The sequence below is a fragment of the Parasteatoda tepidariorum genome, chromosome 8 (assembly GCF_043381705.1).
Source record: "Parasteatoda tepidariorum isolate YZ-2023 chromosome 8, CAS_Ptep_4.0, whole genome shotgun sequence".
NCBI classification, from domain to species: Eukaryota; Metazoa; Arthropoda; class Arachnida; order Araneae; family Theridiidae; genus Parasteatoda; species Parasteatoda tepidariorum.
In genome coordinates this window covers 6,419,227-6,438,429 of record NC_092211.1, presented here as the reverse complement: position 1 = coordinate 6,438,429, position 19,203 = coordinate 6,419,227, and the positions used below count along the sequence as shown (strand labels likewise).

Sequence of the window (19,203 nt, the reverse complement as noted above, 5' to 3'; positions counted from 1 at the left end):
CACCTACGCAGTTGAGGTTTTTTTTGTGTACAATTATGTCCACTTCTTTTGTACTATTGCTACGACAGTCGAGTGAAATTAGTAGGCATACCGGATACTTCTAGCAACTCTTTTTATACCTTGGATACCTATATGGGCTTTTAGGCATTACCAACTACCATTTTGCTCCAATTTTATGTGCCTTTTTCAAGTGCCTATTTCAAGCTTTTTAAATGCCTTTTTGCTTGCCTATTTTTGCATTTTTTATTGCCTGAAATTCCGGGCTTTAGTTATAACCCTGTTTCTTTACTATGCTAATATAAGTAGTAGTTGCCAGAAATAGCTACAAATTACGGCTTTTTTGTATCGCATTTCTCTCTGCACTAATTTTTAAGAAAAAAAAATATAAGAAAGCAAATTTATGATTTAACAATAAAAGCAAAAAGTTAAAGGGTTAAAAAAAAATTCAGAAACTTTCCATTGTATGCGAAGGACGAAGAATTTCACTTCATAAATGATTTATTGACAAGGAAATGATGTCATCCATAATTTTTTTTATTTTATTACGAACTCAAATCCCGAAAAACTAACATTCACCGTAATTAAAACAGCACATAAAATAAAATAATCAGTTTCGCATCGTGCTTTTAGTGGGCGTTTAATACCACTCAAAACTTATTTACGACTTATAATTCCAATTTTTATTCTGAGCATACAACCCATTCTTTACGATCAAAACGTTCTAAACGGTCGTGTTCCCGTTGAGATTCGACAATAAGTCTTCCAAAAAGGGAGATCTTTAAAATTACCACCATTTCAATGTCGTATTTGACGCTGAAGGTGGTCTACCAAATTATATCCTTTAATCCCGAACTTTTTTTCTTTCTTTTATTCTTTTTTTTCCTTCCTCTTATTTCAGTGTCTTCTGCTTGTCGAAGAAGAAAAACAACTGGGTATATTCAGAATGTCGAATTTTTTACTTCTTATTCATATCTTTTCTAGTGAAAAGGGGAAATGCCGCAGCTGTGGAGGTCAAAGTACGTTAAAAAACAACTAAACATGTCTGCCATTTTTTTTTTTATCTCCCCTTTCTTTAAAGAGACTCTAAATGCAGATTGCTCTTCTGACTTAGTTTTTATGCTTATGTATGCCATCATTCAATTATTTGGTAGCCATTATACAGTTATACATAAGAAATCACTTTCCAACTCGTTAATGAGAACTAAGGTATCTAGAAAAATCGCTCATTAAATCAGGATGCTCGTTAAATCCGTGTGTGAAAGTGTTCTTTTTTTTTAAAAAATAATAATGGTTATTCGCTTACTTCTTGTAAAGAAATTGATAGTTTCGCAGAAAAATAACTTCCTTTAAGAATTATTTCGGAGAACACAGTTTACTGGTAATCACAAAGCTAAAATTAGAAATGAAAAAAATTAAAATAGTGAAAAAAAATCCAGTATTTTGCCCTCTTTCCTTTCCTTTAATTTTATGCACTTTGCTTTCGAATCTTACTGTTTCATCTCAATGACTAAACATTTTGTATTGAGATATGGAAATTAATGTACGCTGAGTATACGCACAACGTGTCTATATATATACAGTCAAACCCCGCTATAGTGAACATTCAAGGAACCGTAATTTCGGTTCACTATAACCGGGACTTCACTCTATCCAAACAATTTTAACTAATCGTTCCAAACTCCTCTTTTATAACACATTATTCAAATAAATGACTCATAAAATAAAATTAAAATAAATGTCTGCAAAATAATACGTAGTAACAAAAATGTGTTAACAATTATTTTTTATTACTTTTCGTCTTGCGTACAAAAAGAAATTAAAAATCTTTAGCTGATGAGCAGTTCTCAACATCAGATATGGAAACACTTCCCGATTCTCGGATAATTTTTCCCGAATTTATGTTATTCCGCTTTTTAAACACATTCCATTCGAGCCTAAAAGTAAAAAATTAATTTAAAAGCAGTCTCAACAAATCGTTTAGAAAAATCATCGGCTTTGACTTGAAGTATTTGTCCAGATACCTGAAGATGGCGGCTTCTTAGACTGCTGAACCAATTCAATAATGAAGCAAACAAGTAAAATGCAAATTGCTACATTCTGTAATAATGATGGTTGATGGTTTAAAAAATCAGTATATGTTTTTATTTTAAAGTAGAAGTTTCAAAATTATTACGAATATATATTATAAATGAAGGAAACAAATCAGTCGAAGACAGAAAAAAGTTCCAAATATCCAACTTTCTATTTTTTTTTTTTTTATTGGTTCACTATATCCACAAAAAATAACATTATACGTGGGTAGAAAGGCACGGGGGCGAACATTTCGTTCACTATATCCGGGAGGTCACTATAAAACCGTGTTCACTATAGCGGGGTTTGACTGCACATACATATATATAAGCAAAAAGAGTTTAAATCATATTCGTCACATTTAATGATCCCAAGACATTGAAGCCGGAAAGATATGGTACTTCATAATATAAATACTGGTATTCTATGCTCAATTTCTCACCTAAAACCAAGAAACTTAACATTTTTCTATATTTTTTTCTTCAAATTTTATACCATCGTGTCATTTTTATAGTTTATATATGCAACATTAGTGTTTCTTAGAGATGAGAAATTTTACGTTTAAGAGCCACGCTCAAATTATTATCTAGCGGTTTTTTTTTAAATCTCATTTTCTATTTGCAGAATTTTTATTCATAATTTGTTTTTATTTATTTATTTTTTTGCCTTCTAAAAATTTAGAGCCTGGAGCCATATTTTCTATTTTACCTATTTAAGAAATAAAATTCGTTAGTTTAATCACTTTCCCTAACTATCCCGAGTTAACTCGGGTATGTGTACATTGCAAATAATTATTATCCCGAGGTAACTCGGGTATGTGTACATTGCAAATAATTATTAACCCGAGTTAACTCGGGTATGTGTGTACATTGCAAATAATTATTATCCCGAGTTAACTCGGGTATGTGTACATTGCAAATAATTATTGCTCCGAAGAAACTCTGGTATGTGTACATTGCAAATAATTATTGCTCCGAAGAAACTCGGGCGTAGCAGAACGTGTCAGTACATTTTGTTTCATCACGTTTTTACTCGAGCGGAAGCAAAAAATAAATAAATAAAAATCTGCTGTGATTGATTGTAAGTTTACCATTGATTGTTTGGGATTTTTACTATTGGATTGTGGGACTGCACACGTGTTTTGTGAGATTGTATATACGATGGCTGCTGAATTTGCACTGAAAAAAGCGCAAAAAAAAAAGCGCATATCACTACACTGGCGTTTGGAAAGTAACACCGTGTTGTCCCTTGTTTTAAAAACTATCCTACACAGACTAATATTTAACTTTTTTCATTTGCCTCCGAGATTGTAAACTGATAGTAAATTAAATGTTTTTAACACATAAAAAAATTAAAATTTCAACTTAAAACTTACGTATTATGTTTTTAGTTCCTTGACTTAATTAATAAAATAAAAAAAATTATTTGGTTTTTTTGCCTTTCTTTCCAAACGAATTGATAAGGAGAGCGGTTAAATAATGGAAATAAAATATGATTTTAAAAATATGAAAAATTTTTAACTAATTCGAATATATTCCGCTAATGAGACACGTTCTTCTGAAGTCATGCATTATTTCCTTCAATATTGTGTTTTGATTATTTTATTTCGATGACTCAAGTACGCAGTCTGACTCCAACAACAACAAAAAAAAAAAGAGTGGTGATTTTAGGAATGGGCGTGTCTTACATAAAAAAGCATGACGACCTCCTGCATTGCTTTGGGTGAACATTGCGTAGTCTCATCTTCACAGCATCCAGTCATTTCTGTGCATCGGTGCAGTAGTGTACAGCGTGGCAGGATGTTCTTCTCTGGGTATACATCCCTCACGCAGATCACTTGTGGGCGGGGAATCCGGCATCCGGCCTCTAGCCGCATCCGGACAAAGTGTTCATTTGCTTCCCGGACATCTGACAGTTCTGAAAAGATTCCAAATGATTACATTTTCTTCACACATAAAGTTTAACACACTTCAAAGAATAGTCCTGGCCAAATTATTAAACGCACTCTAAGATTCTATGTAAAATTATTAATTACACAGGTGATACTCTATACAGCTTTATTGTTTTTTATGTGACTGTTTGCACTTGTTTACGTTCGTGTATCAATGGGTTAAATGAGACGATATATAATATAAATGAGACGATATATTATATAAATATATAATATTTATTATATCAGGTATTATATTATTATATTGTAATAATGAGACCAAATCATTAGACGCACTGTGGTGTTTTAATAATGACATGATTTGCACGAATTTATACGCAATACTTTTACATTTAAACATGCTTGTGACGGGTCTATTATAGATTTCCTATTTGTATTTATTTTTAACGTATTGCATTACACAAAGTTAACCCATTCATAAAAAAAAAGTTAGTTTTAGTTTTTTTATTTTTTATTTTTAAGGAAATCGCTGGAGAGCCGAAAAAAAAGATATCTCTCTCATTATATTTGTTCCAATGGTAAGATTTTCACAAACTAAATTTCAATGACTTAAGGCAGCGGTTCTTAACCTATAGGTCGCGACCCAAAATTGGGTCGCAAAGCATATTTCTTGGGTCGTGCTGAGTCGAACCAAAAAAGTTAGTAATACGCCGAATAATAAGTAATACCAACACCTCCTAGAAGAAGTCATTGTGGCTTACTCAGCCTAATTTTGACTTTTTTTTGGGTCGCGACATGAACATATTTCTCAAATTTGGGTCGCGGCTTAAAAAGGTTAAGAACCACTGACTTAAGGGATTGACCTTAAATATGATGTAGTTGGTGTCAAATGAAATCGAACAAAGAGAAAGGGTGCTTTCTCTTTTCGACGGGTGAATACTTTAACTACCATAAAAATTAAACAATTCGCTGTGAATCAGGGCTTTGCTTAAGGCTCCGCAATTTCGAGACCAATGGTATGATTGTGGAGTGGCATTGTGAATAGAGAGCCGTCACGCCGTCTTTACTTCCATAATAATTCTCTGATTCGATTATTCGAATCAGAGAATTGATTTGGTGATTCGAATCACCATCTTACAACTGATTCGAATCAATTGATTCAAATCAGCTGATTCAAATTTTGTGATTCTGATCAATGATTCGAATCAAGTGATTCAGATCTCATTTCAAATCTAGTCATTTGGATCACTGAATCAAATAACATGACTTAATCGCGAATCACGTGGTTCGAACCAAATGCTTCAAAGAATTTTGAAATTGCAAAAAATTCGAAAAATGTTTATTTTACATATCGCTATTTTTCTTTTAACTAATGTCGATATAAAAAAAATCATTCTTTCTCATTATTGAATTATTTTAAGTAATACTTATTATATCTTGAATATAATTATATTGTACATGTTGCTAATTGCTATAAAAATGCATAACTATAGCAAATTTTAAGAAACTACAAATATATATATATANATATATATATATTTTATATCTGAACTCACCGAATTCTTTAATTGGAAAATCTTAAATAATGAATGAGTAAGATTCTCTTCTGTTTCACACGAAATTTTTAACTGTAAACATAGCATTACTGTGAAACAAAACTAACTGAAATTTAAGAAACAACTATTTATTAGTAATTTAAATCTATTTCGATAAAAACAACTTGTTCGAATCCATTGATTCGAATCACTTAGATAATTCGTTTTGTCAAACTCTAATACTAAGTTCGAGCTCCAATCCTTTACCTTTCAGGTGAGTGCCTTTTACCACTGAATGAAAATCTATTCACTAGAAAAAAAGTTATTCAGAAGTAATACTTTATTTCTATGGCTCACTGCTCTTTTTTATTGTTATTTAATTCATTAATGATCATTTGAAATTGTAAGTCTGCAAATTTTAACATCTTTTGAAACAATATAATTTTTAATGTCGAATTCGTTAATTTGAACGGAATAAGTTCTTGAGGTATACGAAATACGTCTTTTTTTTTTTTTTTATTATTATTTTTTTTTTTAATTTTTAGCTTTTAAATGGGAAAAACAGAATTATTCATAAGACGCGGTATTTCTATCATTTAAATCACTTGTTAAACAGTTTGTTAGCAATGGCTTTTACCAAGAATTATATCTAAAATAAGATTCCTACGTTTTAATCTGCAAAAAAGCTTATATAAGTATACCAGAATGTATGATGCTCAATTAATTTTAACAAGAGGTACTATTGATATTAGGTTAATGGGTGTTTCTTAATGCGTAATATGAAGAGGGAAATCAGGTGTGGTTGGAGTAAGATGGTATATTTGACTAATTGAAGATAGTGGTAAAAAACATGATAATGAAAATGATAGTCGAAGATGAAAGCTGAATCACAATTAAAATAAAACTTTTATTTTGTAGTATTTGTAGAGCTCGAGATACAAATTATAATTTTATCTATAAGACTTTCTAAGTTAAATAAATTTCACATAATAATATTAATAAGAACAGGCCATGGAAAACAAGGCCTATTCAAAAGCCCAATTAAAAAGCAATTGAATTGCTCCCAACAGACAATTAGAAGCTAATGAAGAGTTCCGTGGTTGGTGGTGGACATAATCAATATTAGGTTTGAAAAAATACATTGGTGATTGCGAATCATCAACAAGATAGTGAGAATTAGTATAACCCTATAACTGAAACATATTTGTGATCAGAAATTAACAATAAAGAGTTATAAATAAATTTTTGTTTTCAATAAGGCGCGACAGTGGATTAATGAGTCAACATTAGTATTGAAATAAAAAATGAGCCGTTAGATCGAAAAGAAAAGAATAAAATATTTTATGTTTGTTCTTAATAAATTTTAATATAAATAAACTAATTTATTTTATTTAATTACAATTCGATTAAAAATGATTAAAAATATAAGTTTAAGAAAGTAAAGAAATTTTAAAAGCTAAGAAATATGTAATGCCTATTGTATCATCACAGGTACAAAATAAACTACTATTGGTACCAAAATACCTATTATGTCATTTTTTTACGAAGTCGTTATTTTTTAGGACCCACAGAAAGGGATAAGTTACTGTAGAAAATTGTTGATCGTGGTAGTTTTAAGACTATCAGGATTTGACCTCGACAGTAGCATTATGACAACTGATACTAAATATAACTAGTGGGCTGAGCCCCCTGCTGGCTAACGCTCGCTAACCCCCGAAAATTGCTACGCAATCTTATATGGTTTGCTTCGCAAAGCAAGCTCTCTTCGCTCGCTTAGGTTCACATGGAATTAACTTAGGTTCACTAACTTAGGTTCATTTCAAATACACAAAATTCTAAGAATTCAGAACAATTATTCAAATCCATATAACAACTTTTTTTAAAAAAAACATTACATCCTTTTAGTAAATACTAAGTCATTAAAATTAATTTGAATTCAAATAAATGACATGTAATTTGTTAAACCAATTAGAAATGTGCTATAGTATAAAATCTTAAAGCGTAACAGCATGACTGAGACTCATTTTTCATTGAATAACTAATAACAATAATGAAACAAATAAATTCGTGATATAAATCAAAAATCGTCAAATGAATTCGTAATATATAAATTCGTGAAAAAAAAGCGCTTTCGACAAAATACTAAAATAGAGATCTATCGACAAAGACTAGTCACTTCTGCCTAGCTTAAGGTTTTTTCAGCTTCCGTTTTTAAAAGTGCCATACGTTGAACCACCTCAGCTAGATTTGGCATGCGACATTTTTAGCGGCAATCATTGGTCGATTTTCTAGCGTTGCCATTCGGGAAGTTGTAATGAGGCTTTTTTTTTGTAGCCGTGTAAGAGAAATATATATATAGATTAGCCGTTATTTTGAAGAGATGAACTTCGAAAAATATGTTTTTATTAATTTAATAACGTAAATAGCCACTAGAAAAAGCAAGAAATTAAAAAAAAAAAGTAAAAAAACAAACAAACAATGGTCTAGTTTTAGCTTAATTGTATCGGTATATCTTTCAATTTGGTAATGTTGAGCAATACTAATTTATTAATTATGTAACTCCCGAAAAAATAACGGGTATTCAATAAGTAGAATAGAAGAAATAATGGCTTAAAAACCAAATCCAAATTATCCTGGTTTATGGCATTAGCTTTAACTTTTATCTACAACAAATATAGATGAGTAAAAGCAATAAACTTTGAACCAAATACATTTATAATACACGAAAGCAGTAACGTGAAAACTTATAGAATATAATTTTTGAGTGAAAAATATTACTTAATTTCCCCGAAATTGAATTTTTATTTTCGGAACATCAGAAATTATTTATTTGGCACAAAATGAAAGTTATAGAATAAGGAAGGCATAAAAAATTTAGAAGAAGCATATAGATTAACTCTTTTATGAACATAAAAATCAACGATAATGAATTGTTTCCGCTTGTCTTAGACGACAAACAAAACAAACTGAAATTATGTTCACGCCACAAGCCGCGAAAGAAAGAAAAAAAAACCCGTACCGTTCGCAATGTTTATTATATAATCCACTTAAACGCCAAAAGAAGAAGCATTATGAACAAAAGAGTCAAGTAATTTGTCGATTCTAAAAGTAAGGTCAAGAGAGTCATAGGTCAAAAATTAGGAGGCCAAGTATCTTATTCTTCATTAGAACGCTTTTCGTTTGACCCCAGTAGAACATCTTTTTAAAAAAGTAATTCTTCATGTTAACGCGAAGAAAAAAATACTTTTTTTTCTTTCCTTAATATTATGTTTCCTTACATCGTTAAAATCGTTTTATTTAACATCCTTGTCAAAAAACGGGAGTTAAAAATAGTTTCAATTTTAAAACGTTAAGTAAGGACAATACGCAAAAATAGTAGGGAGAAAATCTTTAATAACTGTTTATCTAATTATTGGATTTTCAGGTATTGAAATGCAATCTTTAAAGATTCGAAGGCTTAATCTTAAACATTTAATTAACGTTACTTATAATTATTTCAAGCAATATTTTACCTTACAAAATCAGACACAAAAACGTACTTCTTGCGAATAAACATTCCCTTTTTGAACGCATTTAAGATCTGGAAAATAGGAGTCCCAAAAATTTTTTAGAAGGAGAGTGATAAAAAATTTGTGTATTAAATTCGTTTTATGCGCATTTCTTCACATTTTTAGAACTATTTCAGATAATTAAAGAAATTTTACACACAACTATAAAATTCGTTTTTCTAAAGAAATTTCTACATAAAAAATGATTTTTATTAAATTTTTAATAGTGGTCAAAAATGTTACAACGTGTTACAAAAATGTAAGAAGGTGCACGAATTTCTTGTGAAAGGAAAATTCATAAATACGATTTTTTTTTATTACCCATTAGCAAAATGTGTCTTGGTTTTGATTTCATGGCGTCCTCACTTTTCAACTACAATAATCATGAGTAATAAGTAAACAATGCGCATGCGTTGCTATGGCGACCGCTGCTGTTTGAAAAAAATTATTATAATTCTTTTTTCCACTTTAAATTATGTTATGCATTAAGTGGGTGAGTTTATTTTCGAGATAGGGGACCACTGAGATCCCATAACTACTTATTTAATTGAAAATAAAAGAGAATTTCATCATTTGTACGAAAGTTTTGCTTTTATTGTTTTAATTAAGAATCAGAAATTCTAAATTCTAATCAGAATTTCAAACTGGATCGTTTTCAATATTGATTCAGGTGAATATCATAAATAAAGAAGGTCCAGGCTGATTGATACGGTCCTAAAGGTTAGAGTTGAAGCAAGAAAAAAACGATGCCAAATCCTAACAACTTACATCTCCATCAAACACCATTGTGCCAATCCAAAAACGTTAATATCGATTGACTGTTCAATGTCTATTCAGTTATCAAAAGAATTTACACAGAAAGTGTCTGAGCTGCATTTAAATATGTCTGCGAAAATGTGTAACGAGCAGTTCAGGATTAACGGTTAAAGATGTCCAGAATGAAAACACAATAAAGTTTCTTTTCCCAAAAAAATTAGACAACAACCATTTTGCCATTAGGTAACCTGTGATCGCCCTGCGGCCATCACATTTTTCTTCATTTTGTAGTGAATCGTATTTATATAATTTTTAAATTGAATTTATAATGTTTATTTTGAGTACTATTCTGAGTAAAAAAGCCTTAAAAGTACATAAAGAGTTGCTCTCCTGCCTAAAATAGTTGGGCTATATTTTCCAGATCGAAGCGCATGTAACAAAATTGCAATACTTTATATTATAAAACATTTGTTTTGATATAAAAATCTAAGTCAAAAGTAAGAGTCTAAGTAAGAGTAGTCAAAAATACTTTAAATATATTATTTGTAAGTTGATGCAATTTATATTTTAAAATCTCACATAATAGATTTAAACTACTTGGTTTTCATTACGAAATTCTTGTTCAGCTGGCCTCAAGTATGGTAAATTTAATTTTGAAATTCAAGAGCATGATGAGCTCCAAAAATTGATAAATCTTTGTCGTAATTTAATATTACTATTAATTAAAAAAAATTTTGCTTGATTTTTAAATCTTTATTTTGCTTGTTTCGAAATTATTATTAGCAACAACAGTTTATAACAACAGGAATCAACAACAGGAAAAATATTACAATAGATACGTAAAAGAGAATCACAATAGCCAATACATGTTTTAATGGAATTCGAAAATCTAAAGTAATTCATAGAAAAACAAAAGCTATATTACATAAATCTCTTTTAAGATCAATTTTAACATATGCTTGTGAAATCTGGACCCTATCTTGTAGGCATGATGTTATGTTGGGTACCTTTGAGAGAAGGGTTTTGAGAAGTATGTTTGGAGGAAATAAACAAAAATGGTGTCTGGCTTAGAAGAACACATTTAGTGCTTTATCTACTCATATTATTAATAAGTTCATTGACCGAACCACAAAAAAAAGTTTTTAATGCCAGATCAGGTAGCACGCGAAAAAAAGGTAGACCGAATTCGAGATGGATAGATGGCCCAGAAAAACACCTTTTAGGCTTAAAAACTAAGAACTGGAAAACGCTAGTTGAAAAAAAGTTAGCCAGAAAAAAACTTTCAAGAAGGTCAAGGCCCACCCTGGGCAGTCCTCCATTAATGATAATGACAATGATCAGACCAAAAAAACCCACCATTTTATTCAGTTTTTTTTTGGTTACGCTTCTGAAAAATATTTCGATAAAAATACTTTTAGAGGTCCGTAAAAAATCACCAAATTATTATTGACACACATGATGCTTAATTAATTTTGATCATTAATCCTTACAGATGTTGAATAAAAGGTGCTGTTTTAATAATTACTAAATACGCTGATATAGTTAGTACTTAATATAAGCACTGCGGTAGTATAGGTTTTTTATGGCCCCCGAAAGGGTTCAGTATCTTAAAATATTTAGTTGTGGTAAATTTTGACTATAATGAGTTGACAGCGAGCAATAGCGTCCTACCAAACGATACTCAATATTATAGTTTATTTTAATTTTAATGGGATGAACTTCTAAATTATAATCTAGAGCAAAAGACTTATGTCTTTTGCTCAATCTAATAACGAAAATCCCCGAAAATTGCATAAAATAATATGAATGAAATTTTTTTTAATAATTCGAAATTACAGTATACTTTCGATATTTCAAAGATGAGGGAACGCTACAAAAAAAAAAATTCCAGGTAGCGAGTTCTCGACAAGTTCAGAACTTAAATATGTTCTAAAAAGTAGAAAAAGATATCCTAAAATATTACTTTGAAAAGTAGTCATAACACGTAAGAATAACTACTATTAAATATGTATGTAATGATAATTGAAGTCAAAATACAACAATGATCATTTTTTTTTTAAAGTAAGACAACAATATTTATGCATTAAACAAAAAAAAATTAGTTTACAATGAACTTACATTGTGATTTCTTTAAAAATAATTCCTTTTCTACTTCGAAAAATATTCGACATTACAAAGTTTTGAGAGGAAACCCTTCGACACAAGAATTCAAATAACATTAGGTAGATATTTAATAGGAAATATATTTTTTTTGATATAACAAGGTTTTCGATATATCGAAGTTCGAAACATGAAGAGAATATATTTTTTCATTTGTGTCGGTCTTTTAGTTTCCTTTATGATTTCGCGGATTTGATTAATACCGATTGATTGATTATTTAGTTATTCCACATACGAATAAAGGATAATCAGCTAGTTTATAATAAAAACCATTTATCAAAAACTGAATTTTAATTTTTAGTTTCCGGTAGATCAATTTTAGTTCTTCCACTTTATAATAAGATTCAGTTTAATTTAAAACTGTCTATTTGAGTGTTTTTAGAATTCCTCAGTGAAAAAAAAAAAGTGTTTATTGTCCGATGAACAAGTGAAAGAATGATTTATTTTCAAATATGGTATTTTCCCTTTAAGATATTTGTAAAAGCAAAATGTCTAACGGAAGATAAAAAAATAAAAATGAAATGTAACAACAAAGAAGCGTCATTGTTAAAATTGAATGGAAGTTTTGACAGAATTGAACAAACATTTCACAAAAGTAGCGACTCAATAAAAGAAAGAAAAAAAATCTGTTTTTGTCTATTTTGACAATGATAGTGCCTTACAAAGAAATGAAAAATTGACTTTGACAATGCATTGAAAAACTCTTATTCTAACACTATAAACATATATTTCATCATTTCGATGGAATTTAAGATCAAATCTATATAATGTATCGATATTTCTTATAGCGCATAGCCTTATGGGCACCATTCAATTGCAATAAAATATGTACAGTTCCCGGCCATATTATGAGACGCACTCTAAGATTCTGTGTAAAATCTTAATTATCTGGTGATACTCTATACAGCTTTATTGTTTATGTGAATTTTTGCACTTGTTTACGTTAGTCTATCAATGGGTTAAATTTGACGATATATAATTTCGACGATAGAATACATTAGACGATATATTATATAAATATATAGACTATTTATTATATCAAGTATTATACTGATATATTATAATAATTAGATCAAATTATTTGACTCACTGTAGTGTTTTAATAATTGCATGTTGTGCAGGAGTTTATAGGTAATGCTTTCATATTTAAACACACATGTAATGGGTGTTTATTTGGGAATTTTTTTTATATGCTTCCAATTGAATGAATATATTATTTTTTAACGTACTGCATTGCAATGTTAACCAATTGACACACTAACATAAACAAGTACAACCCATTTTCAGCAAACAATGTATAGTATCACCTGATAATTAAAATTTTACATAGAATCTTTTAATGCTTCTAATAATATGGACAGCAACAGTAATCCTTGGTCTTCTACTAGCAAACTCATCAGCAAGTGCCCAAAGCTAAACTAAAGAATTATCAGGTCTTCAGACGAGCACAAGTTTACATTAATTTAGAACGAAAAAATAACTCACATATTTCAACTTATTTAAAAATCGCCAATTTAGCAAGACTTTGAAAGAAAATTGTCCTAATCAATGAATAATTCTTAAGTTTCATGAGTTCAGTTGATGTAACGATGGAACTACCATTTCTCTGTACATATTTAAAAATCGCGAGCGCTCTTCGTGTGCTCAATTTAAAGTTGCTATTCGTTTCGGTAGGCAAAAATTAAAAAATTTAGAAACTTGAAATTACGGAATTGTGTAGAAAAAATGTACAAGGAATGCGATGAAATAAGAAAAATTAAAAATTCGATATTTTGTTCTAAAATTATTTACTTTTAAACTTGTAGAAATTAATACCAGGCGGTATACGCTCGATAGACCGCAGGATTGCAGAGGCTTGAAATTTGATTTGCTAAAAGGGCTATTTGTTTATAAACCTACTACTTTTTTTTAATGAAAAATTCGTCTTGTTTGAAATTTCTTGCAATATTAAGTGCTTTTCTGCGAATTTTTTCTTCTTTTTTTTTGTTCCAATTTTTTTGTTTTACGTTAAATTTTGTTTTCCTGCTGAAAAACTTTTCTGCCTTTTCTTGTAGGTGTGTAGAAAAATGGTCAGGAAGTATGATTGAATTAATAAATCTACGATTCGTCGTATTTAAATTCGATAATTACATTCCGTTAAACTTGTTGGGCGACATTTCATTACATTACATACGACGCGCTTAAATGTAGCGTAGAAATTTGAAGCACTCGTCTACAACCATTCATTCAATGTTACAGCTTTTTTGATCCGCTATGCCTCAGGGGGCCTTCCAATGAAGTAAACCGGTTTCGAATCCTAGCTATAGCTGGTTGATACGAATTCTGCTTGCGCCGACCGCAATGCTGACGTAAAATATCCTCAGAGGAAGACAGATCATGAGTTGGAATCTCCTTGTCGGCAGGCTAACCGTGGGAGATTTTGGTGGTTTTTCTTCTCCATGTAACGCAAATGCGGGTTAGTTCCATGAAAAAGACTTCTACGAAGGCAATCTCCCTATGTCAGGCGTTCCCTTGTCTTCTGGATTGGGTTGAAAATGACAAGGCTACGTAATTGGACATGAATAGTCGTAAATCTAAAATTTGGGTCAGCTGTTCAACGACGGTTTTAAAATAAAATAAAAATCTTTCATAGCTATTATCAACGTTTATTTATTATTATACTTAAAAAGCGCAACAACCCGGCCAATACTCATTTTTCGAGCAGGTTCAATAAAACCATTATTGAACCTGCTTAAATTTAATTAAAACAGAATGCTTAACAATTTCTTGATATGAACTATTCACATTTATTATTTCAATTCTACTCAACTTGTAGCTCATTTTGTTTCAACTTTTTGATGTTTAACGGGAGAAAAGAATTTTCAATCAGAAATTTGCCAACTTGTACGTTTATATGCGTAAGACAGCTCACGCGCGTGACTTTTCAATTCTTTCTTGCCAACGTGGAAAAAAAAAGTCGATATTTAAGAGTAATATATAAATATATTATTGAAATTTCTTTTTTATTGATCAAGAGATTTTTTTTTTAATTTTTTTTTTTTTTTACATTTAATAACATAATCAAATAATTTTTGTTTTTCTTTCTTTGAAGAGATTCATTTTCTTGAAGTATATCTGTAATATGGAAGCCTAAAAACTAATCAGGCCGCGTCAGAACCGGGTTTAGCTTTTCTCTTATCTATTCTCATAAAAACTTTAGGCATTCACTCAGTCTTGCAGTTAGTGAAAACTATTAACTCTTTTTCTGACCTGTTTTTACCAGAATTGCTCCTACAAAGCTTTTTCCAGTTTGCTAAATTCTACACTTAACAATTTTATTTATATATATATNTATATATATAAGGGAAAAATCAATACACGATCAATTTTATCAATTTTTGGTACGAAAGGGGGCAATTTTTAATTCATAACCATTTTTAAAATTTTTATGACGAAAGCATTTTAATTTAGAGACGATGCTGAGCATATAATCTATTTTTAGGATTGCAATGTTAGCTCTGAAATTTCGAACACAACTTAGAAAAAAAGAAAACTCCTGTTGACCAAGCATTGAGAAAAACTAGCCTCTGTTGATAATTTTTTTTTTGGATAACCAATCGGGATATTTTACGTCAGCATGATGCTAGGCGGAAGTAGAATTCAAATCGACCAGCCATAGATGGGATTCGAACTTAAGTCACCTAACTGCAATGTGAACGTTCTATTCTTAAAAAAAAAAAAAAAATTTGAAATTAATAAAGTAGCGTTATTCTTTAGGCACTCGTTATGCTAACAGGCACTCAGGGTTTCTCGGACAGTAGATAAATTTTTTTTTGATTTACGTAACTTGTGCCAAAAATATATGCAAAAAAAAAATCTTACGAAAAAGAATATATGTAACTTCAACTTTCCTAACCAAACTATTGAGATATTATTGGGTCAGCAATTCAAACTTTTAGATAAAAATGTACAAGCTTGCAGAGCAATTAATTTTTTTTTTATCACTGCTCTTTACCTATCGAATAAACTCTAATCAGAAAGAACAAGCAAATAAATTTTCTTTGATCATTCTATTATTTGACACGATCATTTGATAAGCTATCGAACAACAGACAGAGAGTGAAGCTAAATTGCAGGAGGGCACTCCACCAAACATATTCTAATGATATTTATTCCACCCAAAAAATGTTTAGGGTTAAAATAGAAATTGAGAAAAAGTAATAGAAAAAGTTAATAACCAAAAGGGTGGATGCAAAAGTAAACCGAGTTTGTTTATTCATTTTTCAATGCTTCCAAACAAGTTATTATATCGTTTTATTCTACGAAATAACGAACGGATAGCATAAGAAAAAGAACATTTTAAGAAAATACCTGTCTTCCAGACGGAACAAAGCATAAAAATAAAAAAAAAAACGTTGAACTGCTCAATAGAACGGCGTGCACGTGCTCTTTGCAATTAATTCCATGTGTAATTACGGCAAGAATCTACACTTGAGAAAAAACCTTTTTTCAACCTGTCTTCGCCTCAGAATTCGAACATTTCCTTCCTATACCGCACCGCCGCCCCATTTTTTACCTGTGTAACTTCGTGTGGGGTTTAATGCTAGAAGCCCAAACGCCTTGGCCACTATTAAGAGCTTTAATAAAGCTTGCTTCTGCCTCGTATGATACTTGATTTCATTGCTGGAGGTCTCATATCAACAGGTGTAGTACGTGTCCTTGATTTATGAAGCTTTTTTTTGTTGTTGTGGTAATTGTGAGAAATTCTCGAGAAGTTAGCGTTTTGAAATCTCCGAATAACGTTTTTTATTGGAGGTGAGTGATGGATAAGGCGAATTGAGTAGGAAAATTTGATTATATTGAGTCGTTAAAGTGGCGCTTCCGGCGTTGAGAGCCAATTAATGTTCTAAACTGATAATTTGCGAAAAGTTATTGCAGAAATCTTTAAGTACCTAAAAACACCAACAAAAACAAATTATTCTCTTTTTTCATTTATTTGGTATATTGGAAATATTTTACTTTGTTAAAAATATTTTTACGATGTCCAGAGGTAAGAATAATCATATTTTTTAAATTGAATTACAAGTGCCAAAAAAATTCTAAAACAATTTTAACAGAAACAAAATGAGGTGTTTAAATTAATTTTTTTTAAGCTGCTTTTATAGGATTTTTCAAAGTTTTTAACTTCGAATTTTAATATCACTTTATTACACATATAATAAAGACATATATTCAATACAATTACACATATATAGCTTGCATAACTGAATATTTGTACAGCGAGTGAATAAAGACATGAACCAATGAATCCGCTAGTTCTGGTGAATCTAAGTGTGTCCATCATAATCCATGAATTAAGAAATCTGTGTATCAGTGCATTAGTGAATCCGACAAATGAAGTATTGAGAATTCAGGGTATTATTGAATCGAAGTATAAATGATTCAGTCAGTCGGCGAATTAGGAAATCAGCGTAATAGTGAATAGAAGAATTAATGAATCCATCAATCGACGAATTAGAAAATCAACTTATTACTGAATCTGTGTGAATCCACGGATCATCTAATCGACGAATTTGATATTTAAAGCGTGAATAGATAAAATGGTAATTAGGCGTATTGGTTAATCAGAGAATTATGTAATCAATAACATTCAATAAAATTTAAAAAAAGAAACTAATATTTATTTTGTCGAAGATGCTTCACTGTAGAAATTTTGGAACATGTTGAACTGTAATATCATTTTGTAATCGTAATCGCAATCATAAATGTTTTGCAAAATTAAACCAGATTAAAATACAAAGTATTTTTAAATTTGATTACTATGTAATGTAATTATAACTAAATGTTACTTTAAAACAGCGTTAAGACTGCAACATAAGTAATAATATTCAAGTTCCCGAAATCAAAGCATCAGTTCAAACACTCAAAGCTTGATTTATTTATTTAGTTACTTTTTTTTGTCAAACCTGCCATTAACAGTCGTGATGGCTCAGGGGATAGAGCCCTTCCAATGAGATGAACCGGGTTCAAATCCCAGCGAAGGATGGTCGATACGAATCCAGCTTGCATCGATCACATTGCTGACGTAAAATATCGTCAGTGTTAGATGGATCATGGGTTAGAGTCCCCTTGCCGTCGGGCAAACCGTGGGAGATTCTCGTGGTCTTCCTCTCCATGTAACGCAATTAGTTCTATAAATATTCTCTTCACGAAAACAAATTTCTCCCAAGTGCTTGATCCAGGAGTTCCCTTGTCTTCTGGATTGAGTTCAAAATGACAAGGCTAAGGAGTTGAACATTAGTAGTCGTAAATCCTAAATTGGGTCGGCTTGTCAACGATGGTTATAAAATAAAGCCTGCCATTCGATTGTTTTTTTTTTTTCAATTCAATCGCGAACTTATTTGACAAGCATCAATAAAAAAAAGTAGATTAAATAAACTATAATAAAAACTAAAGATGAATTTGTGACAGACATTAACAATAAATATCTACAAATTAATTTAATACAGTTTAACAACCGTAATAAATGTCTCGTAACGAACTGAAATCAATTTCACCTCCCATCCTGCTTCTTAATGATATCTTTAATCATTGACTTCAACGAGGAAAATAAACGTTTATAACGGCCCAGTCTAAATATATCTTTCATATCAAAAGATATTTTAACGTTGAATAATATCGTTTGTATTCTTAAATGTCGTTTGGCATCATCCATCTTAAGAATAATGTAGGAAAGGGGGCAGGATTCGGTGAAAAGCTGATAGAATTTGTAATTGATAAGGAGGGGTGTGCATGTTAAGCAAATATGTCTTTAGCTTTGGCCCCTCGAGACCCCCACCCAGAACTTCCAACGGAATCAAAAGCGAAAAATGATACAGATCTAGAGAATTTACTGGAGTTCAAAGACGTGTTCCCTCGCCTCATTAATCATTGCTTTAAAGGAGAGTGTTCTAACTTTTGTGAGGGGATACGCAATGGGGTTATTTTTACAAAAGAGATACGCAACCGTGACTCGAATAACTACAACAGATCGATAAATCAGGTAAAAATAAAAAAGTTCGAATGCTAGAACTTTAGCATAAAAAAATGATAGATTAAATTTGGAATTACGGAGCTTATTGCTGGAAATAACAATTTATCCGAAGTCATACACCCTACTCACCCCCTACCCACAAAGTGACGAAGATAAATAGAACGCGCTTCGGATAATTCCACGATGAAGATGTATATCGCAATTCAAACGATAATAATCATTGCTAATTTA

The 19,203-nt window shown here is 30.6% G+C and overlaps 1 protein-coding gene across 1 annotated transcript in view; it reads right to left on the bottom strand.

Annotated features, from left to right (window-relative positions):
* Positions 1 to 19,203, bottom strand: part of LOC122270190 (uncharacterized) — a 136,627-nt gene that overhangs the window by 17,553 nt on the left and 99,871 nt on the right. The window contains exon 3 of the mRNA XM_071184066.1: positions 3,758 to 3,987. Within this exon, the coding sequence (XP_071040167.1) occupies positions 3,758 to 3,987 (230 nt within the window). The remainder of the gene's footprint in view (positions 1 to 3,757; positions 3,988 to 19,203) is intronic.